Source organism: Furipterus horrens, unplaced genomic scaffold (genome assembly GCF_987537825.1).
Source record: "Furipterus horrens unplaced genomic scaffold, mFurHor1.1.pri manual_scaffold_5, whole genome shotgun sequence".
Classification (NCBI taxonomy): Eukaryota; Metazoa; Chordata; class Mammalia; order Chiroptera; family Furipteridae; genus Furipterus; species Furipterus horrens.
Genome location: NW_028327175.1, coordinates 10,289,864 through 10,312,873, shown reverse-complemented (window position 1 = coordinate 10,312,873; position 23,010 = coordinate 10,289,864). Strand labels below are relative to the sequence as shown.

The 23,010-nt window shown below is 39.9% G+C and overlaps 1 protein-coding gene across 2 annotated transcripts in view; it reads left to right on the top strand.

Annotated features, from left to right (window-relative positions):
- Window positions 1-4,223: 4,223 nt before the first annotated feature.
- WDR70 (WD repeat domain 70) overlaps window positions 4,224-23,010 on the top strand; it is a 243,778-nt gene continuing 224,991 nt past the window's right edge. The window contains exons 1-4 of one of the 2 annotated variants that reach the window (XM_090276167.1): window positions 4,224-4,411; window positions 4,516-4,581; window positions 6,612-6,695; window positions 18,025-18,145. In XM_090276167.1, coding sequence (XP_090132293.1) covers window positions 4,387-4,411; window positions 4,516-4,581; window positions 6,612-6,695; window positions 18,025-18,145 — 296 coding nt within the window. In that variant the 5' untranslated portion in view covers window positions 4,224-4,386. The remainder of the gene's footprint in view (window positions 4,412-4,515; window positions 4,582-6,611; window positions 6,696-18,024; window positions 18,146-23,010) is intronic. The other variant, XM_090276166.1, reaches the window with a different exon arrangement.

The window sequence follows — 23,010 nt, the reverse complement described above, 5'->3', positions numbered from 1 at the left end:
GAAGGCAACTTGAGTGGTGAAATCAAAGCACTCTTCTTCAAACAGCAGTCCTTATTTAATTCTAATTAGCCACTTAACAGATAAAGTATTTAAAGCATGAAGAGTAAGTAGCTCACCTAGATTATATGAACAGAACCAAGTTTTGAACCCAGACATCCCAGTTCTGGAACTCATTTTCTTAACACTGTGCATTCCACCTTTCAAATTTATGAATATTTACTTTGCTTCAAAAAAGTCAAAGCTTAACAATTATGATATGGTAACAAACGAGGAAAAAATAGTTCAATGTGGAAGTCTCTACTAGTGCAATTATTCCTCTTTCTTTTATCAAAAGCAAATACATTTTCCTGTGATTTTTCTGTAATGAGTATGATTATTCCCACTGGTTGATGATTTCCATTTTCCATTTTTTTTCCCTCTAGCATTTAATAGTTTAAAATTTTATATAGCTACAGTGGAATCTCCTCAACAAATGGTACTGGAACAGCTGGACATCCACATACAAAAAAAAAAAAAAAATCTTGACACAAACCATATACCCGTCACAAAAATTAACTGAAAATGGATCACAGACCTAAATGTAAAATGCACAACTATAAAACTCCTAGAAGATGACATAGGGAAAACATCTAATGACCTTGGATAAATTGATGACTTTTGGATACAACACCAAAGACATGATGTATGAAAGAAATAATCGATAAGCTAGACTTAAATTAACAAGTTCTGCTCTGTGTCAAGAGAATGAGAAGACAAGCCACAGACTGAGATAAAATATTTGGAAAAACATCTGACAAAGGACTGCAAGCCAAAATATACAAAGAACTCAATATGAAAACAATCTGATTTTAAAATGGACTGAAGACCTTAAACAGGCACCTTGACAAAGAAGATATACAGATGGCAGTTTAGCATGTGAAAAGATCTTCCATGTCACATGTCATTAGGGAAATGCAAATTTAAACAGCAATGAGGTACCAGTATACACATTACAAAGGCCAACATCTGGAACATTGACAACACCAAATGCTGGTGAGGATTTGGAGGAATAGGAATCCTCATTCATTGCTGATGGGAATGCAGACTGGTAGAGCCACTTTGGGAAACAGTTTTTCAGTTTCTTAAAAACTAAACCTACTCTTACCATATGATCCAGCAATCTTGCTCCTTGATATTTGCCCAAAGGAGCTAAAACAATTATTTCCACACTAAACCTGCACATTGATGCTTATAGCAGCTTTCTTCACGTTGTCAAAACTTGGAGGCGACCAAGATGTCCTTCAGAAGTTAAATGGATAAGTAAACTGTGGTACATCCAGACAATGGAATGTTATTCAGTGCTGAAAAGAAATGAGCCATTAAGTCATGAAAAGATACGGAGGAACTTTAAATGTATATTACTGAGAGAAGCCAAATCTGAAAGGCTACATACTGTATGATGCCAACATTATGACATTCTGGAAAAGGCAAAACTATGGAGACAGTACAGATACCAGGGGTTTGGTGGTGGTAGGGAAGGTGATAGGCAGAGCACAGACAATTTTTTAGGGCAGTAAAAATATTCTGTCATATCATTATACTTTTGTCCTGATCCATAGAACATACAACACCATTATTGCAACCTATGTACTTAAGGTGATGATGTCAATGTAGGTTCATCAACTGTAACAAATGTTTCATTCTGGTGCAGGGGTGGGGGGGATATTGGTAATGGGGGAGGCTATGCATGTGTATGGGGAGGGGGTACATGGAAAGTCTATCTTTTGTTCTTTTTTTCCCCCTGAGCCTTTAAAATTAAAGCCTCAATGAAAAGAAAAATATTTATGTATCATCTCAAGTCCTTACAAGTTTTTGACTACTGAGGAGCTGAAATAGCTATTTATAAGCTTGAGGTATGGGTTACATAATGAGCTGTATTCATAAAGTTCTACTTGTGGCCTGCTTATCTGTACTTAGAAAAGAGACAGTAGCATTAATAATAACTTATTTTGTTAAAGACTCAATGAACTACCTTTATTAACTGGAATTCACATTGACTTTTGACACTTGTGATTCAATCATCTGTTGAGATGAACCAAACTTGGTTGTGCCAAGTTAAATAACATCTTGCATATAAGGAGAGTAGTTTTTGACTTCACACCTACTTTCTCTTATTCTTTCATTCCTTAAAAAAAAAAATCCTCGCAGAAGGACATGCTTATTGATTTTAGAAGGAGGGGAAGGGAGGGAGAGAGAGGGAGAGAAATATCAATGTGAGAAACATCCATCAGTTACCTCTTTTACCTGCCCTGGCAGGGGACTGAACCCACAACCTAGGAGTTTGCCCTGATCTGGAATTGAACCTGAGACCTATTGGTTTAGGGATGAGGTTCCAACCAACTGAACCACACTGGCCAAGGCTATTCATTCTTTTATTCATTTAACAAGTACTGAGTGCCCACTGAGAATTAGGTTATATGATAAAGGGGCCTAACTTGGAGGTCTGTAGAGGTCTGTGAACGCTTACAAGAGGACTGAAGTTTATTTTGAGGCCTGAAGGATGAGCGGGGTTAAATGGAGTGTGTGGGGATTGGTGAAGAGTCAGAGCTTTCAGGACATCATGTTTTGAGGCTGCTTGTAGAAGTAAAAGAAGACTCACTTGGTGGGAAATAGAAGCAGAAGCTGGGAACACTTTGGAGGCCATGCTAAGTTTGTATTTTATTTTTTAAAAGATTTATTTCTTAGAAGGGAAGGGAGGGAGAAAGAGAGGGAGAGAAACATCAGTGTGTGGTTGCCTCTCATGCGCCCCTCAACTGGGGGCCTAACCCGCAACCCAGGCCTGTGCCCTGACTGGGAATTGAATCCATGACCTTTGGTTTGCAGGCCGGTGCTCAATCCACTGAGCCACACCAGCCAGGGCTGTATTTTATTTTAAGAGCAATGGAAAAGCTATTAAATTTGACCATCATTTTGGGTTTATAGATAAAGCGTAATCTGAGAGAGAGTAAAGTGGTAGTGGGGCTAGTGAGTAACTTTATGAGATTATTTGCATTTAGCAACATCATTAGACATATACATGGTCTTGCTAAATTCAGAAAAATATAAATAATATACCATTAGTTCATAGCATAGATAAGGGCTCTTGTACATTAATTAAAACCAATGTGTGTGTGTATGTGTCTGGGAAAGGTGGGAAAGAGTATGGGGAGGATAAATAGTAATGGATAAAAATGCAATAAAAAATTTAAAAACATTAAAAATACAATGAAAAGTGATAATATAATCAAGTGAATTAAGTGCTTTGGGAACCCTTGCTGTGGACTAGGAAATTCTATAAGCATGGCTACTAGAGGGAGGTTTGGGCTAAGAGTATAAGCTTTAGAGCCTTTTCTGACAACTCTTAGCTCCACAGGTCTTTTAGCTTATGAGTACTTTTCAGTCACCCCTGGCTGGTTTGGCTCAGTGGATTGAGCGTCGGCCTGCGAGCTAAGTGTCGCTGGTTCGATCTTCCAGTCAGGGCACATCAGAGAAGGAAAACTCTGACTCCAAAAAACCTCCGCTGCCTTGCGGCATACCTCTTCAGGGGAAAGGCTAAGGGAGTAAACCCCGATAGAAAATCCGGAGCCGGAGTCCCTAAGGCGGTTTGACGTTGTAGTCAACACCGGCAACTCCTGCGGCGCACCTGAAGCCAAGCTGTATTGACTCCGTCTTTCCCTTGGACCCTTCAGCTGCGAAGAGAGGGGGGGTCTGCTGCATGGGCAACAGCAGACCCTCCATATCACCCTGCCCAGGCTCTGTAGCTTCAGCTTCACTGGAGAGGACACTCCAGCGTCATCGCAAGATGTCGATTCAACACGGGAGGAGACAGATACCGTGTCACTCCCGAGTCGGACTGCACAACCATTCTCAGCGGTGCAGATAGACTCTTAAGAAGCTACACCATCGTCTCTCGAGACGGACGGCTGCCGACGACGACTTTTCAGTCATATGGTAAATATGCATTTAAAAAAAAATATACTCGAGGGGTGAAAAACTGTGGGACTTTCCTCCTAGAGAAGAAAAAAACGTAAAGAAAGGGAGTTTGTTGGCTTTTCCTTATACTTATGTGAGGATTAAGTACCACCTTGGCGGTAAAAACGTGTTAAAATGTAAAGGGTGTTGCAAAGCCCCAGTTACTGTTCCCATCCCGTGGTTTGGGTTGGAAGGCAGCCTCCGCGGCGCTCATACTCCGCCTGTCCGCTAGGGCGGCGCTGCGCACGAGGCCGCCGTCCCTCGGCGGAAGGCGCCGCTCCTGGCCTTGGCGGCGACACTGAAGGACCGCAGAACTACTTCCGGCCGGGTTTGCTGGGAACCTGCTGCCGCTGTTTGGGTTGCAGCTGATGCTTGTTCTGCGGCGGGAGGCTGGCTATGGAGCGCACGGGGCCCAGCGAAGGTGGGTTCCGCGAGGCGAGCCCGGGCAGGGTGGACCGGGGACCGGGCCGGGGACTCCGGGGGCGCCGCACTAACGAGGCTCCCGTCTCTCTTCTCTTGTCCCAGTGACAGGCTCGGATGCATCGGGACCGGACCCGCAGCTGGCGGTCACCATGGGTTTCACGGGGTTCGGTGAGTGACTGCACAAGGCGTAACGCCGTCTCCTTTTGCAGGGTTTTTAAGATCCCCAGGATGGGACGCGGTGGGGGGAGGCGGAGCTGTCACCTCCGCTCCGCACCTTCCGCTGTGCCAAGTCCCAGTTTTGCTCTAGTGTCTATCTTGCAGTTTCTCGACACTCTTCCCCATCCGTTTTCTGACTCCTGGGACCAGCTCAGGTGACACTTACGGGAAGCCTTGTGAGAAGGAGAGATTGCTTTGTGACCCACATGGTGGAGGGAGCTGTGTATTTGGGTTCTGTGACTGGTCTGTAATGGGCTGGCCCTTTTGGCAACAAATGGGCCGTTAAGTCTTGTTATAATGGTTTTAAGTTTTGGTTCAAGTCTTTCCGCTCCAGAGTCGTCACTTCACCCTCTCTTGTAGAGCCTAGTCTTGGCACGCTGCAAACAGGTGTCCAACCGGTGTAGTCAGCTGTCGACAATCGTAGTTAGTAAAAATAAACGTGAATTGTTTTCACACCCCATTTCTGTTGGGTCTGGGAGAGGACAAATATCAGGCTAATGTGTCCACGTCCAGCGTTTATTCTTTCATGAATTTCATTTATTTTGGTAACGTCTTGAGCCACATGTTTTACTATCTTCTAGGTACTCATGTCGATTAAAGTACTACAGACTTCCGTAGGAACATACAGTAGTACTTATTTTTGTATCAATTCTTTAAAATAGCTTTCTCCCTAACTTCAGAAATAACACATATAAGTAGCAGAAAATATTGACAATATAAGGAACACAGTAAATGAGAAGGAAGTAAAATTTGTAATCTTGTGATCTAGAAATCAAGGCTTAAAAGTTAGTTTTTTTCCCCAGTCTTTTGTGGTGTGTATTTATTAAATGAATTAAGATCATGTATGTAAAATTTATATTTTTATTATATATAATTTATTTAATTTTTTTGTATTGTGATGATTTCCCCATATTATAAAATGCTCTTCCAAAGTATGATTTTTTTTTTTTTATGGATGGTTAGTAGCCCATTTAATAAAAGTGCTATAATTTGTGATATTTTTAACTTTCCCATACATAGGTTTTAATTCTAATTTTTATCAATAATGCTAAAATGAATATTTTTATAAATGATTATCTCCATTTATAAAAGGAATTTTATGTGTAATTCCGTAGGGTAGATTTCTAGAGGTACTACTTTAATAAAAATAAAAATATTAAAATTAACCAAAAAATGTGGGTTTGTGTCTTTTAAAACTTCTTGATATTATCATAATGCCCTTCAGAAAGGTTTCAATTTACACCAACTCAATGTTACGTAAGCATGCCATCTTCACCATATTCTTACCAACAGAGTAGGTATTACTATTTAAAAAGATGAAAACAAATATAAAATTGCTTGCAAGCTCATTCAGAAGTTGGTGGTTCATGGTTTTAGGGCCGAGTACCCATTTCTCAGCTAGCTGTAAGTGTGAGTCTTTAGCTGCTTAATGTATCTGCATTACTTGTCATCTTGCTCCATTCACCTTCAGACAAACGACAGTACCTTCAGGCCTTCTCACACTGCAGGTCCCTCTGACTTCTGCCATCCTCGTTCGGCCTCTTTGCTTGTTAGGGCTCCTGTGGTTAGATCGGGCCAGCCAGGATAATCTCTTTAGTTTCAAGTCCATAACTTTAATCACATCTGCAAAGTCCCTTCTGCCATGTAGTGTTGCATATTCACAGGCTCCAGAGATTGGGGCATGCACATTTCCATTCTGCCTACCACACTGGTGGTGTAGTTTTCAGGGGTAGGGTCCAGGTGAATTCAGGGAGGTTGGGAAAGTTCGCTGGTTAACGGCACGTAGTGATGAGACTGTCATTGAGGATTCCCTGGGAAGTAACACTCTTTCTTCCTTGATATTTATTTTATGGTTGTCTCGTAGCCATGCTGTAAACAAAGACAGATGAAGGGGTTATTGATCAGTCAGTATTTATTGAGTACCTAAAGGTTGGCCAGCTTAATGCAAGAAGATCACAGTCTGCTACTTATTCCTATTTTAGGCAAAAAAGCTCGCACATTTGACTTGGAAGCAATGTTTGAACAAACTCGAAGAACAGCTGTGGAAAGAAGTCGGAAAACACTGGGTAAGAAGTTCAATTATCTGCTGTTTTATCGCTTTAAATACTGTGCACACCTTACGCAAGGATATTGACAGTTTTTGTAAAACTGAAAAAAAGTTCAAAATTGTTAAAAGGCCATATGTACCGGTTCCTTGGGAAGCAGTTTTTTTTTTTTTTTTTTTTTAATATGGTGAAAGTTGCATCTAAATAGGATAAGAAGGTCTGGGTGCCAAAATCTTAATATGTAAGAATCAGAATAGCAGTTTCTCTGTGACCTGTCCTTCCACCTCTGTCTGATTCTCATTTCATTTTTTCTTTCCTGCTTACAGCGGAACCAGTGTTTGGAAGGCTGGGCGCGAGGTGGCTCTGAGAGCTGTGTACGCCACTGACTGGTGACCCAGGCAGTATAGAAAATTGACACATGCAGTGAATGTGGCCGCTGCTGTTGAACCCTTGCGTTATGAGTTGTCTCAGACATTTAGTGAAGGCCTTAATTTCCGGGCTGTCTGGTTTGCTACCAGGTGGTTGCCAATTCTAGGTGCCGCCTCAGGGTCTTGGAAGGGCACTGACTCCTCTCCTGCTTCCCTTGGATCTGCTTCCGATCCCTCTGACCCTAGAGAAGGAGCAGGCATAACCTGATAGAGCAGGAGTGGTTAGGGATCAGACAGGACTCCTGGAAAAATTTAAGTGAGTGTTGCTCTGGTACTCGCTGTTGGTTTCAGAATGATGTATTATATAGCAGTAATATTTACTATTTGGGATGTGAACCTCACATGAAATATTTTTAGACTAAAAGAATAAAAGTTTTAAAAAAAATATTTTAATGATTATGCTATTACAGTTGTCCTGATTTTTCCCCTTTTGCCCCCCTCCACACAAACCCCCCCCAACTCCCTCAGACAATCCCCCCACCATTGTTGATTTCCATGGGTCATGCATAGGTTCTTTGGCTGCTCCATTTCCTGTACTGTATGTACCTTACATCTCCCTGGCTATTCTGTAACTGCCTGTTTGTACTTCTGGATCCCCTCACTTCTTCAGCCCTTTCCCCACACCCCCTCCCATCTGGCAACCATCAAAACACTCACCATATCCATGAGTCGTCTCTGTTCTTTGGTTTGCTTACTTTGTTTTTTAGATTCAGTTATTGATAGATATATATTTTTTGCCATTTCACTGTTCATAGTTTTGATCTTCTTCTTTTTCTTAAATAAGTCCCTTTACCATCTCATATAGTAATGGTTTAGTGATGATGAACTCCAGTTTTTTCTTGTCTAGGAAGCTCTTTATTTGTCTTTCAATTCTAAATGGTAGCTTTGCTGGGTAGAGCAGTCTTGGTTGTAGGCCTTTGCTTTGAAGTTGTCCCAGAGGTTCCTAATCCTCCCCTCGTTTTTTTTTAATTCTTGTTCCTTATTTCTGTTTTAGGTGAATGTTTATTTCTTCCTTTTGTTCCAAATTGTTGATTTGAATCCTAGCTTCCTTCCCGTAACTCTTGGTTTAATGTGCATTTTTCTTTATTTCACTTTGTATAACATTCACTTCTTCCTTTATTTTGTGGCCACACTCAATCATTTCTCTGAGTGTGCTGATCACCAGTGATTTGAACTCTGCATTCGATAGATTGGTTATTTCTGTTTTGTTTAGTTCTTTTTCTGGGGTTTTTGTTCTGTTCTTTCATTTGGGCCATATTTCTTTGCCTCCTCAATTTGGCAGCCTCCCTGTGTTTGTTTGTGTATTAGGTAGAGCTGCTTTGACTCTGTGTCCTGGTAGTGTGGCCTAATGTAGTAGGTGTCCTGTAGGGTCCAGTGGCACAGCCTCCCCATCACCCACGCTGGGTACTTGAGGTGCGCCCTTCGTGTGGGCAGAGTACACCGTCCTCTTGTAGTTGAAACTTGGTTGCTGTTGGCAGATCAATGGGAGAGATTTACCCAGGACAGTGAGCTGCAAGGATTGGCTGTGACCGCTGACCACCAGCCTCCACCCTCCGTGGGGAATTGGATATGCAGGGCCAGGGTGGTGGTGCTCTGACGTGGTCTGTGGTTGTCCACTGGGTATGCAGGTTCTGGGATTTCCTGGGTAGTGCAGGCCAAGCCCTCACCAGTGTTTTGCCCAGGGCCACCCTTTCTGAGCTATAAAGCGATCTGTGCCGGGCTTGGAGATTCCCAGGTGAAGCCAAGCTGTGAATCTAGGCTGTTTGCTGCTAGTGCCAGGCCTGGGGCTCACTGAGGCCAGCTGCTGCTTGTTTGAGAGGACTTAGGAAGTTGTGAAGCAGGAGCCAAGACCAGCCACTCATATGGAAAAGCAGCTTGGGTGGGACCGTAAGTTCGTGGCATGGAGTCTCTGGGGGTCTCTAAAGCGGGTCAAACAATGTCAGCCAGGTTGACGGAGTCTCAAATATGGCACCAGCTTACAAGCTCTGTTGGGGGGAGGGTTTACAAAAGAGACAATGGCCTCTGCTTGCCTTGATGTCAGGCACTTCAGTTCCTCCCTGTATACCACTGGTCTCTTTCAAGCTGCCACCCTGGTGCTGCAGCTCAGCGGGAGTGAGTCTTGAGTAGGTGAGTCCACGTGTGGATTTTTTAAGAAGTGCTTGGGGCTCTAGGAGTTTCTTCCCCCGACTCAATCCCTGCGGGTTTTTGCAGCCACAAGGTGTGGTGACTTATCTTCCCGGCACTGGAACCCTGGGATGGGGGACCTGGTGTGGGGCTTGGGAGTCCTCGCTCCTGAGAGATCCCTTCTCAATGTTTATCCACCACAGGTGGGTGTGGGATTGGGCCGTTCTGCGTCTGCACCCCTTTTACCAGTCTGGGTGGATGTGGTTTCTTTAATTCCGTAATTGTCAGACTTCCATTCAACTCCATTTCTGATGGTCCTGAGTGATGGTTGTTCTATATTTTAGTTGTAATTTTGATACGGTTGTGTGAGGAGGTGAGCCATGTCTGTCTAAGCTGCCATATTGACCAGAAGGACCCAGTGTTTTTTTAATTGTGAAAAAATAGCTCTCTGCAGTTGGTATTTATTGTGTGTAATTTCCAACACATACTAAAGTACAGTAAAAAATCTCATGTACCTCTCACACAGATTTAACTACTCTAATAATTCATGGCTAGTGTTCTTTCCATTCACTTCCCCTCTCAGATTGTTTTGACACAATTTTCAGATATTGTGTTGTTTCACCTATAAATAATTTTAGTGTATCTTTTTAAGAGGTAAGGATTCTTTGAAAAAATTTTAAATATTTTTTACAATTGACATACAGTATTATATTAATTTCAGGTGTACAACGTAATGAATATACATTTTTGTAACTTACAAAATGATGACCCTGCTAAGTCTAGTAGAGAGGATTCTTTTTAAAAACTTAGAATACTATTACCACACCTAAATATATTAAATCATTTAATATCATCAAACAAGGTATAAGAGCATGCTGTCTGAGGCATATTTAGAAATGCTTTAAACATTTAATTTTTAAACATTTTTGTGAATGCTTATACTGTTACAGCTTTGAACAGGGATTGTCTTATTCAACTAAGTAAGTTTGATAGTATCCAGTACCATGCCTTGCAACATGGTTTCTCAATATATATTTGAGAAGATTAGATTGAATGTAGAACTGTAATAATGCTTTTTAAAAAATAATTCTGTTTGGAGAGTGTTTTAAAATGACCTGATCCAGTATAAAGAGCTTGGGATTTGGAATTAGATAACCTAGGTTTGAGGGTCAGCCCCACATTCTATTAGATGAGTAACATTGGGTGGATTTTCAGATTTCAGACCCTCAATTTCCCCATCTGCTAGGTGGACATGATAATAAGACCTCTCTTAGAAGGTTCTTGAGGGGATTAAGATTTGGGTAAAGTACTTTTTGAGCAGTAAACTACTTGATAAGTGTCATTTCTTTTCTCTCTCTTTTTAAAAATTTTTATATTTATTTTTAGAGAGAGGGGATGCGAGGGAGAAAGAGAGGGAAGGAAACATCAATGTGTGGTTGCTTCTTGCGTGCCCCCAACTGGGGACCAAGCCTGCAACCCAGGCATGTGCCCTGAGTGGGATTTGAACTGGCGACCCCCCGGCTCACAGGTTGGCACTCAATCCATTGAGCCACACTAGCCAGGGCGATATGTCATTTTTAATTCCTATCATATTTTTAAGTAAAACGTGTTTGCATTTAGCACATAAGAGGAATTCCAATGGAGTCAGAGTTTTAATATTTTGAAAAATTATCTAAAGATTTTGTTCTTCTGCGATATTAGTGGATGAATTAAATGTGTTGAACTTTCTTGGTTTAGTATTACATCCTTGGACTTGGATTGCTGTTTCTTCTACCACTAATCTCTAAACACAAAAATCTAAATTTGACTCACTTTCTTAAAATTTCAAAAATTCTGATATGTGCACTATTGATCTCATGATTGGTATTGGAGTCTTTCCCTGGACATTGACATCCAACTTCAAGGAAATAAGAACTTCGGCTACCCCCCACCCACTTTTTGTCTGTCCTTAAAGTTTTTTTTAATTAAAATTTTTCCATTTCAGATGACATTGAATATTATTTTATATTAGGTTCAAGTGTACAGCATAGTTGTTAGACACTTATATAACTTATGAAATGACCTTCCCCTCTCCTGATAAGTCTGGTACCCACCTGGCACAATACGTTATACCAATATTGGCTATATTTGTTATGCTGTACTTTATATCCCTGTGACTATTTATAACTGCCAATTTGTATTTCTTAATCTCTTTGGTCCCTTTTTTTTTCTTTTTTTTTAAGTGTATATTATTGATTATGTTGTTACAGCAGTCCCAGTTTTTCCCCCTTTGCTCCACTCTGTCCAGTACCCCACCTCCCCCGGCAATCCCACCCCCGCTTAGTTCATGTCCATGGGTCATGCATGTAAGTTCTTTGGCTTCACCCTTTCCTGTATTATTAACTTCCTTTTCTATTTTGTACCAACCAATTACGCTTCTTAATCCCTGCACCATTACGCCATTTCTCCCCCTTTCCCGCTCCCAGCTGATAACCCTCCAAATGATCCCCATACCTTTGATTCTGTTCCTATTCTGTTTTGCTTAGTTGGATTTTATATTTATTTTTTAGATTCAGTTGTTGATAGTTGTGAATTTGTTGTCATTTTAGTGTTCATAGTTTTGATCTTCTTTTTCTTAAATAAGTCCCTTTAACATTTCATACAATAATGGCTTGGTGGTAATGAACTCTTTCAGCTTTACCTTGTCTGGGAAGCACTTCATCTTCCGTTCCATTCTAAATGATAGCTTTGCTGGATAGAGTAGTCTTGGTTGTAGGTCCTTGTTTTTCATCTCCTTGAATACTTCTTGCCAGTCCCTTCTTGCCTGCAAAGTTTCTTTTGAGAAATTAGCTGATAGGCTTATAGGCACTCCTTTGTAGGTAACTCTCTGCTTTTCTCTTGCTGGTTTTAAGGTTCTCTCTTTATCTTTCACCTTTGGTGTTTTAATTATGATGTGTCTTGGTGTGGTCCTCTTTGGGTCTAGCTTGTTTGGGACTCTCTGTGCTTCCTGGACTTGTATGTCTATTTCCTTCACCAAATTTGGGAAGTTTTCCTTCATTATTTCAATTTCTTGCTCTTCCTCTTCTCTTTCTGGCACTCCTATGATTCAGATATTGGCAAGTTTAAAGTTGTCCCAGAGGTTCCTAAGCCTGTCCTTATCTTTTTTCAATTCTTGTTTCCTCATTCTGTACTGGTTGACGTTTTTTTTCTTCTTTATATTCCAAATAATTGATTTGAACCCCGGTTTCCTTCCCTTCACCATTGGTTTTGTGTAGATTTTTTTTCGTTTTACTTAGCATAGCCTTCACTTCTTCTCTTATGTCTTTGCCATACTTAAGCATATCTGTCAAGCCTGTGAGTGTCTTTATCACCAGTGTTTTGAACTCTTCATCTGTTAGGTTGGGTATCTCCTCGTTGCTAAGTTCTCCCACTGGAACCTTGATCCGTTTCCACTTTTGGGCCATACTTCTCTGTCTCCTCATCTTGACAGGCTCCTGTGTTTGTGTGCCTCTGTGTCTTAGGTAGAGCTGTCACTCGTGTTACGTTTTAAGGGGAGGAGCCTTAGGTATTCATCAGTACAGGGCGACCCATTTCACCACATTGTAGTGCTGTATGTGGGGGAGGGGTCAGAGAGGGAACAATGCCACTTGCTCAGCACCTGCCCCTTTTCCAGCTACTTCTCCCACTTCCGTATGGGACTAGTGCCTCTCTAACTGCTGCCCTGGCTGTCGTTCCCAGAGTGGGTGGGTCTCTGGATGTTCTAGGACTGTGGGGGCCCTTTAAACTAGTGGACTCTGCTTAGAAACTGGCAGTTTCTGTCTCTGCGCCAACCCCCACTCATCTGCACAGTCAGAGGCAATGAGGCTTGATTTTCCTTGGTGCTGGGATGGTGGGCTGCACATTCTGGTCCCTCTTGACTTTTTAAAACATGTGACTGCGCTTTCCACCGGCCTGCTGCATCGGCTGCCGCCCCTGCCACCACAATGCATCCTCTCCACCCCTGCTCCGCCCCTCCTACCTGTCTGGATGAGTATTTCTTCTTTATGTCTTTGTTTGCTGGACTTCCATGCAGCTCGATTTTCTGGAACTTCTGGTTGTCTCTAGTTTTGAGGTAGTTATATTCCTTCTTAGCTGTGGAGGGAGACCCAGCGTGTCTGTCTAGGCCTCCATCTTGGCCAGAAGTCACCTTTGGTCTCTTTTAATAGTAAGTTTAATTGTCTGTGTATATGGATATAAACTGTTTTGGTTTTAAGTGCTCTAGTAGAAAGGATGAATTACTCTAAAACTTCAATAAAATATGTGAAATATCAGCAAATATCGTACAAATTGTTTTTATGTTCCCAAAAGCTATAAGGATATCTAGGACTTAGACCGTTTTTAGAACTGTGATACTATGAGGAGAAAAATGGGGAAGAAAATTTTTTTTAATTCAAATTTTAATTTTGGGCGTGGCCATCCTTTGGATAGTTATGAACCTTCTCTGTTATATGCTGGAAAAAAACTGATTAAGATAGAATTGAATATGATTTCAATGGATTGTTTAATGATCCATAAAAGAAGAATTATCTCAGAAATTTTAGAATTTAGAAAAGCTTTAATTTATTTCTAACTTGAAACAATATTCCTATCTAGTTAAATTCTATCTCATCTTTTAAGGCCTCACTCATATTTTACCTTTTCTAGATATTATTTGAAAAACTGTTCTGGACATAATAATTGTTCCTGCCTTTGTTTTCATAATTCTTTAAAAATGTTATAAGTCTGTTTTAATATTATTTATGTGTTGAGGATAAGAACCTTATTCTTAGCCCTGGTTGGTGTGGCTCAGTGGATTGAGTGCCAGCCTGTGAACCAAAGGGTCGCCGGTTCAATTCCCAGTCAGGGCACATGCCTGGGTTGCAGGCCAGCCAGATCCCCAGTTGGGGGCATGTGAGAGGCAACCACACCTTGATGTTTCTCTGCCTCTCTTTTTTTCTCCCTTCCCCTATCTCTAAAAATAAATAAATCTTTAAAAAAGAACCTTCTTCTTCCTTTTTATATTTACAGTGCATAATAGAGCTTTATATATGGTAATTACATTTCTAAGTAGTAAATGGGAAAGTGTAACTAATGTAGTTAAGAGGTTATTTTTTTTTACTTTCTAGTATTTTGGTATTAAGCATGTAACATTAAATATAAATTTGCATGAAATTGGTAGGCTAGTGAATTGTTTAAATTAGAATAACAAATATTTACATAAACGTTTAATAACATCTAAAATGTTTAATTTTAGATAAAAAGAATGTAATGATTAGAAAACATTTATTCTAGCTTATAGTAATTTTATTTTACATTTGTTTATTTTAGTTCTAATTTCTTAAAGTTAAATGGTTGCTATAATGATTGGCTGTAAGATTTTCAGGTGCAAAATTACACTCATTTGAATATGTAATTTATGTGAATCAGGCTGGTAGTTTTGAATAGTTTGAAGAAAATAGATAAGAGTCACGTACGTATGGGGTGCTTTTGCAGAAATGGTTATCCAAAATTGGTAGCTATTTGAAAGTAAAGAGGTAACAATAAAATGAGGGGCTGGGAAGAATAAAATGTATTGGGGCTGGGTTAATTGACTTTTGTTAAGGGAAGACATTTTTCCAGTGTTTACAGTATGCTTGGTTTGACATTTGGTGAAAATGCACAAAACAATCCCCTCTGTCAGGGACTCACAGCCTATTGAATTCTTTTTTGTTTCGTTTGGTTTTTGTCCTCATTCAACAATGAGGGAAAAAATTTCTTTCTCTAAAATATCTTCTTTACTCCGGGCCACAGCCCCAATTACCACCTTGCTTTCACGAAGCAGCAGATAATAGGAACCTCTTGGGAGAGAAAATTCTTGCTATTCTAAAAAAAGTTAAAGTTTTAGATTAAGAAGTTAGATGCTTCACTAGGATGGGACAAATAGTTTGGAGTATTTATCCACTGCTGAGGAACTCTAGTTAGACAGGTGGCTGGGCCTCAATTTCCAGGTAGTCTGTGACAGGCCATCAGCAAAGGCCACAGGCTCACTGTTCTGTAAAGTAGGTGGTGCTTGTTAGGTCATTTCGATACCAAACCGAGGTTTGGCTGACTGCTGGGCAAAAGCCAATGATCAAGAGGTGCGCTGCTGGGAGGACAAGTGGTGTCGTCAAGAGCCAGCAGCTTGAGAAGTTGGTGGACTCTCATCGCAAAGACCATCTTAATTTGACACAGGCAGGGGATTTTATAAGGAAGGAGGAGGAAGAAAAAAAAAAACACAAGAAAAAGGTGGGAATGGAGAGTTCTCTAATGAGGGGACTACATGCAAGTCAACACAGTCTGTTCAGATAACTCGCTGAAGGTCAGCAGATCTCCTGGAGCTGGTGTCTGAAGGTTGGGGTCTGCTGCTTTTGAAGTTCGTTTCTAAAATTCTTAAGCGAACAGGCTGTTTATCTGCAGTCACATTAGTTAGTTAGCTGGTCATCATTTACAGAAACAATGTTAAAAGCATGGTGGGAGGGTTACAATTTTAGTCTTTAGAAAGTCTGCTCACCTCGAAGAATGATCCAGTTCATGGCTCTGGTACTTGGTAGCTGTTACTTTCCTTCTCTGGGCCTTAGATACTTCTTCACCTGTAAAGCGAGGACAATAAATCGTATCTACTTCCATTGCACTGTGTAATTGAAATTTACTAAGGGAGTAGAACTTAAATGTTCTCACTAATAAAGAAAAAAGGGTAAATATGTGAGGTGATGGGTGTGGTCATTGACTCCATTTGGAGAATTGTTTCACTATTTATTGGTGTGTCAGATATCACGTTGTACACTTGAAATGTCTTACAAGTTTATTTGTCAATTATGCATCAATAAAGCTGAGAATAATAGTATCTACTTCAGCTGTAAGGAAGATTAAAGATTATCGGGAATGCTTAAAACAATATCAGGTCCATAGTAAGTTCCATGTAAATATTAGCTGCAATTATTGTTAAATTGAGGCTGATATGAAGATGCTTTTGGTTACTTTGCAAAGAAGTCACAGAAAACTTAATTAAAATGGCTCAAATAGAAAAATTTAGTATCACACGTGAGAAGAACTCTGGAATGGGGCTCTTCCATCTTCTGAGTTTTGGTACAAAGGATATGATGTTTTTTCTCCCTTTTCTGCTTTGCCAGCTTTAGGGTGTTGGCTTGTCCTAACCTCGCTGTCCTCATGACCCAAAATTATCAGCAGGATTTTGTTACATGCAGATGAGCACCTCCGCAGGCTGAAAGGAAACTGTTTTGTATCTCACTTTATAGGAGGAAGAAAACCTTTCTCGAATGTGCCTTCAGTTGACTTCCCTCCACATCTTACCGGCTAGTAATAGTGTGGCCCACCAGTTCCAAAACCAGCCATTGGCGAGAGCAATATGGTTGCCTTGGGATTTCCACAGGGCGGGGCCCAGCATCTGCTGCAGCTCAATGCGGCCTCCTCCCTCTAGAAAACCGGTTTCCTTAGCAAGGCAAAGAGGGGCAGATGGCTTTTGGGTAGGTGGCTTAGAACTGTCACTAAGACCTGAGCCTAGAGTCCAGGTGTCCAGATGTGGCGTCCCACTGCCCCCCAACCTCACCCCTGCCCTGGAGGATAAGGAGGGATGGACTGGGAAAGCTGGATGATGATAGGAACCAAGCAGACCCACTCCTAAATTTGGGCATTATCCTTCTCTTTAAAAATTTTTTTTCAACCTCTTCCCACTATCAGAGAGTAGAATTATCGACTCCTAACCTATCTCAGCCTAGTGGAGAGCAGGAAAAAAAACAAAAACCCAAACACAGAAAACGTGAGCTAGAGCTATATAGCATTTGCCTTACATCTTCCTGGGGAGTTCTCTCTTACATTTTGGAGATGAAAGACTAGTTCCTTGTTGATATTTACTGGTTGTCTCCTTGTTTCTCATCCTTCGTATCCTAACAAGGAACGACCCTGGAAAGTACAACACTCTCATGAATAAGTGCTCTTTGATACCGCTCAACTTTGGGTGTATTGTTTTTCATTATTAAGGAAAAAATGGTAAAGATTATCTTGGGTTATTGAGGATGGTAGAGATCGAGGACCAGACTATTCATATAACTTATTTACTTCCTGTGTGTCCCCTATTGTAGAGTGAGATTATCAGGGGAAAAAGATTAAATTTCATTGGATACATTTTTGTCTTTCCAAGGTAAACAACTCTATAAACTTAATGTAATAAAATTTTTCTGACCGAAAGTCCAGTGTAGGAAACTCATAAATGAACAAGTGCTGAATTTATGGTTTAAAACATTAAAAATAAAGAGTGAAATTACCTGGGGATGTAAAGTACAGCATAGGAAATATAGTCAATAATATTGTTTTTAATTAAATATGGTGCCAGGTGAGTACTTGAAATATCGGGGGACACTTTGTAAAGTTTATGATCGTCTAACCACTGTGCTGTACACCCGAAACTAATGCAAAATAATAAGTAATGTTTTTTTAAGATCTTATTTATTTTTTTAGAGGGAAGGGAAGGGAGGGAAAAAGAGAGGGAGAGAAACATCAATGTGTGGTTGCCATTCCTACGCCCCCAACTGGGGACTTGGCTCGCTTCCCAGGCATGTGCCTGGAATGGGAATCGAACTGGCGACCCTTTGGTTTGCAGGCCATTCCCCAATCCACTAAGCCACACCAGGCAGAGCTAGGGTGATAATTTTTTGCTGTTAGTAACTACACTCTAAATTACATCTTTATGATGGTTGATTTTCATCCTTTTTAAAACTGACAGATTTTGAAGTCTAACTATTGGAAATTTATTTTTATCTTTCCAGAAGCAAGAGAAAAAGAGGAAGAAATGAACAGAGAAAAAGAATTAAGAAAGCAAAATGAAGATATTGAACCAACATCTTCAGGCTCAAATGTGGTCAGAGATTGCTCTAAATCATCTTCCAGGTACTTGACTTTCTCAAAAGGATTTTATTAAACTGTTATTTTCTAGGTGTTCATAACATGTTAGGCAAAGTTTCTGATATTAAAAGCTTGCATAATATCTCCCATTTTAGGCTATAGTATATTGTAGTGTATCCCTAGGGTCATGAGAAGGTCCTGTGTCACAATGTGAATCAGTTGAGGTTTTCTAAAGTATTCTTGATGTAGTGTTGAAATCTATGCCTTTTGACTGCAGAGCATAACTATATAAAGTTAGAAAGATGTTGACAAGTTTATAATTTTTGTCATGTTTCTTTTGACACTTAATATCTTTTATCCCTTTTTCCAAAATTCTTCATTCATGATAACCTTATTTGGAGGGATCCTTTACAGAAATAGATAATAAGAAAGAATATAAACAGCCCAGGCTAGGTAGCTCAGTAGGTTGGAGCATTATACCGTACACCAAAAGGGTGTGGGTTCAATTTCCAATCCGGGCACATGTCTTGGTGCAGTTCGATCCCCTGTTGGGGCACATACAGGAGGCAACTGACAGATGTTTCTCTCACATCACTGTTTCTCTTTCTCTCTCGAAAATCAATAAACATACCCTTGGGTGAAGAATTAAAATAAATAAATAAATAAATGGACTCACATTATAAAGTTTACTGGGTTATAGGAGAAAGCAGCCATTAAAATTACTTTAAAATTAAATTTGATTACTAAGAACTTTATAAAAGACATAAATATGTATATAGATATCAAATCTGGATGGATTAATACAAGACGTATAATATTCTTTAGGTATATTTGTAATTGTCAAATTGGTTCCATAAAACTATTTGTGGCAAAATCTACCATTGGATTAACATTTTTTCTGTTGATGGTAGAAAAACGTAAAATACCTGAATACACAAAATATCATTTATAATATGTCATTTCTTTTTTTGTTGATCTGTTTCCTGGTGCAGATCTTTGGTGTCTCAGTCTAGGCTCTTGAACAGACTCTCACTCCTTTATAAACTTGGTCCTTTCTATTGTATATTTGTAGGGAGTAGCAATATCTGCATGGCACTATAAGTCTGTTCACATAACAATGCAACCCTAAAATCTACCTAGGCTCTGAGGCTTATGCACATCTTTGTATATATCAGGAAAGAGAAGGGGTCAGCAAACTTTTTCTAAAACTGACAGATAGTAAATATTTTAGGCATTGGTGTCCATACAGTCTCTTTCTCAGCTACTCAGCTCTGCCACAGACCATACATAAACAAATGGGCGTGGCTGTATTCCAATAAATCTTTAAGAAACAAGCACCAGGATCCTGGCTGGGTAGCTCAGTTGGTTAGCGCATCGTCTTGATATGCCAAGGTTTTGCGGGTTTGATCCCTGGTCTGGGCACATGACAAGATTCAACCAATGAATGCATGAATTGGTAGGAACAACAAAATTGATCTTTCTGTCTCTCTTTACCCCATTCCTTGCTCTCTCTAATAATCAATAAAAAAGAGAGAGGAAAAAAAGAGAAATAAAGAATTAAACAAGCACTGGGCCAAAGTTTGCCAGCCCCAGTCATAGACTGTCATTCTTCTATGTACTAGTCAAATAATTCAGTTTTGCATTATCTGTGGTTTTGTGTCCCTGGGTTTCAATATGATAGAGAAAAACCCCTCCTATTCCTAAGAGGGGTATTTAATATTTACCTTTAGTTTCTTACTTTTGGGGTGATTTAAGATGTAAAAAACTGTTGTGTTTTTGGGAATTCATTTTATTGCTGAGAGTTTCACAAACATAATGATTCCATTAATTGAACATTGACCTCACTAGTTCTGTTGATTCTGTGTTTTACTGCGATACTAACTTTAAAACCCAAAAGTAAAGAACATGCACTATTGGTCTTGGGAATACTTTTTATTGATATGACAAAAGCCTTTGCAAATGCCTAAGGCTCCGCCCCATATAACTTAACAGGTGCACGAAGGCAGGTAGTCAAAGCAGCTCTGCATAGCAAACACAGGGAGGCTGCCAAATTTTGAGACAAAGAAATATGGCCCAAATGAAGGAACAGAACAAAACCCCAGAAAAAGAACTAAAGGAAATGGAGATAGCCAACCTATCAGATTCAGAATTCAAAATACTGGTGATCAGCTTACTCAGAGAACTCATTGAATACAGCAAAAACTAAGGGAAGAAATGAAGGTTACACCAAGTGAAATAAAGGAAAACCCACAGGGAACCAACAATGAAGGGAAGGAAGCCTTGATTCAGATCAATGATTTGAAACATAAGGAAGAAATAAACATTCAGCAAGAACAGAAAGAAGAAACAAGAATTTTTAAAAAAATGAGAGTATGAGAAGACTCTGGGACATCTCCAAAAGTGCCAACATCTGAATCATAGGGTTGCAGAAGGGAAAGAGGAAGAGCAAGAAGTTGAAAACTTAGTTGAAAAAATAATGAAAGAAAACTTCTCTAATCTGGTGAAGGAAATAGACATACAAGTCCAAGAAGCACAGAGTGTCTCAAACAAGCTAGACCCAAAGAAGACCACACCAAGACACATCATAATTAAAATGCCAAGTGCTAAAAGTAAAGAGAGAATCTTAAGAGCAGCAAGAGAAAAGCAGAGAGTTACCTACAAAGGAGTTCCCATAAGACTGTCCGCTGCTTTCTCAAAAGAAACTTTGCAGGCAAGAAGGGACTGGCAAGAAGTATTCAAAGTGATGAAAAGCAAGGACCTACAACCAAGATTACTCTATCCACCAAAGCTATCATTTAGAATGGAAGGGCAGATAAAGTCCTTCCCAGACAAGGAAAAGCTAAAGTAATTCATCATCACCAAGCCATTATTACATCAGATGTTAAAGGACTTATTTAAGAAATAGAAGATTAAAACTATAAACAGTAAAATGGCAGCAAACTCACAACTATCAAAAACTGGATCTAAAAAACAAAAACAAACTAAGCAAACAACCAGAATAGGAACAGATTCATTGATATGGAAATCATTTGGACGGTTATCAGCTGGGAGGGGGAAGGAGGAGAATGGGGGAAAAGGTGCAGGGTTTAAGAAGCATAATTGGTAGGTAAAAAATAGGGGGTTGTTAAGAATAGTATAGGAAATGGAGAAGTAAAGAACTTACATGCACGACCCATGGACCCAAGGGGGGAATTGCTGGAGGGAAGGGGTATGCTGGGTGGAGGGGGACAAAGAGGGAAAAACTGGGACAACTGGAATAGCATAATCAATAAAATATACTAAAAAAGAAAAGTGAAAGAAAAAGAGAGGCAGAGAAACATCTTATCAGTTGTCTCTTGTATATGCCCTGACCTCAAACCAAACCTGCAACCCAGGCATGTACAGTGACCGGGACTGATCAAACCAGTGGACTTCCTCTTTGTGGGACAACGCCCAACAAACTGAGCCACACTGGTCAAGGCATTAGTTATTTTTTAAAAATTTAATGCCAGGACAAAAAAAAAAAAAAAAAAAAGCCCTCTCTTCTCTAAGAGCCTTTTCTTATTAGATACATAGACACTACTTCCTTTTCTCCATAGTTCCTAGAGTGCTAGGAGCTCAGTTCAGTGTTCTTTTGTGATTGTCTCATCCCAGAACTCCCAATTTAGGGAAATATGATTTTGAGCTGGGAACAGTGTCATGTTCTGGGAATCGGGGGAACCATCTGCCTGCAACTGAGTCATCATTTATCTGGACTGTACTGCAGCTTTCACCTCTATGCAGAACATTAGTAAATCAGTGCCCCTACATATTTCATATTAAGGAAACACATGAAAATGTGCAGAAATCAAGTGACTGTTACAAGGCCGTTGAAGTCAATGGTTGAATTGATAATGGATTCAAAACAAAACATTGCTGACTTGTTGCCTGCCTATGAATTGTTTTAAAGAAAAAATTATAAAGTTTGCCCTGGGCCAGGCAGTATTCTATATTTTAAGAAGTAAAGACCTTTATTAAGACAGGGTTCTTATTTATTAAGGACACAACAGGTTAGGAATTCTTTATAGCTGTGATTAGTTGACTTCTTTCACTCCCATTTAGGTACTTGATTTTACATTAGTTTATGAAACTACGTAGTTAACTGTTGGAAAGGAAAAAAACAGGATATAGATAGTTGTTTTGTTCTAAGAAGATTATTTTTTCTTATATTTTCAAAGACCTTCACTTCTAAGAGATCAAGCAAGTAAGCACTATTGGATTTTAGTTTTCCCACAGATACGAGACAAGGGGCGACTTCTTTTGTTGATCATCACAAGTAGTACGCATTAGCACCCTGAGTAGCTGTGTTTACCGATGCAGGAAAGGGACATGCTGACTCGGGGGGCACACGCACCATTACAGGGAATTCTTCTGAAATTTTGTAAACCAATATACATTTTAATTTAATTTAATTTTGGAATCCTTACCTGAGGGTATATTCATTGATTTCAGAGAGAGAGGAAGGGAGAGAGAGAGAGAGAGACATTGAAGTGAGAGAAAAACATTGATGGGTTTCCTCCTGCATGGGCCCCAACAGGAGATCAAACGCATAACCTAGGTTATGTGCCCTGACCGGGGATGGAGCCTGCTACGTTTTGGTGCACAGGATGACACTCCGACCATCTGAGCCACCTGGCCAGGGCCTTCTTTCTACGTTGTATTGTGTTACTACTGTCTTGATTTTTTATTATGACAAAGATTTTATAACAAAATTTGCCACTTTAAACATTTTAAAGTGTTCAGTTTCAGTAATTTTCAAAAATTATTACTACTCCAAACAGAAACTAGAACCATTAATCAATAACTCCCCACTTTCCTCTCCCCTTAGCACCTGATAACGTCCTATCTATTGATATGTTCTCTCTCCATGAATTTGCCTATTCTAGATATTT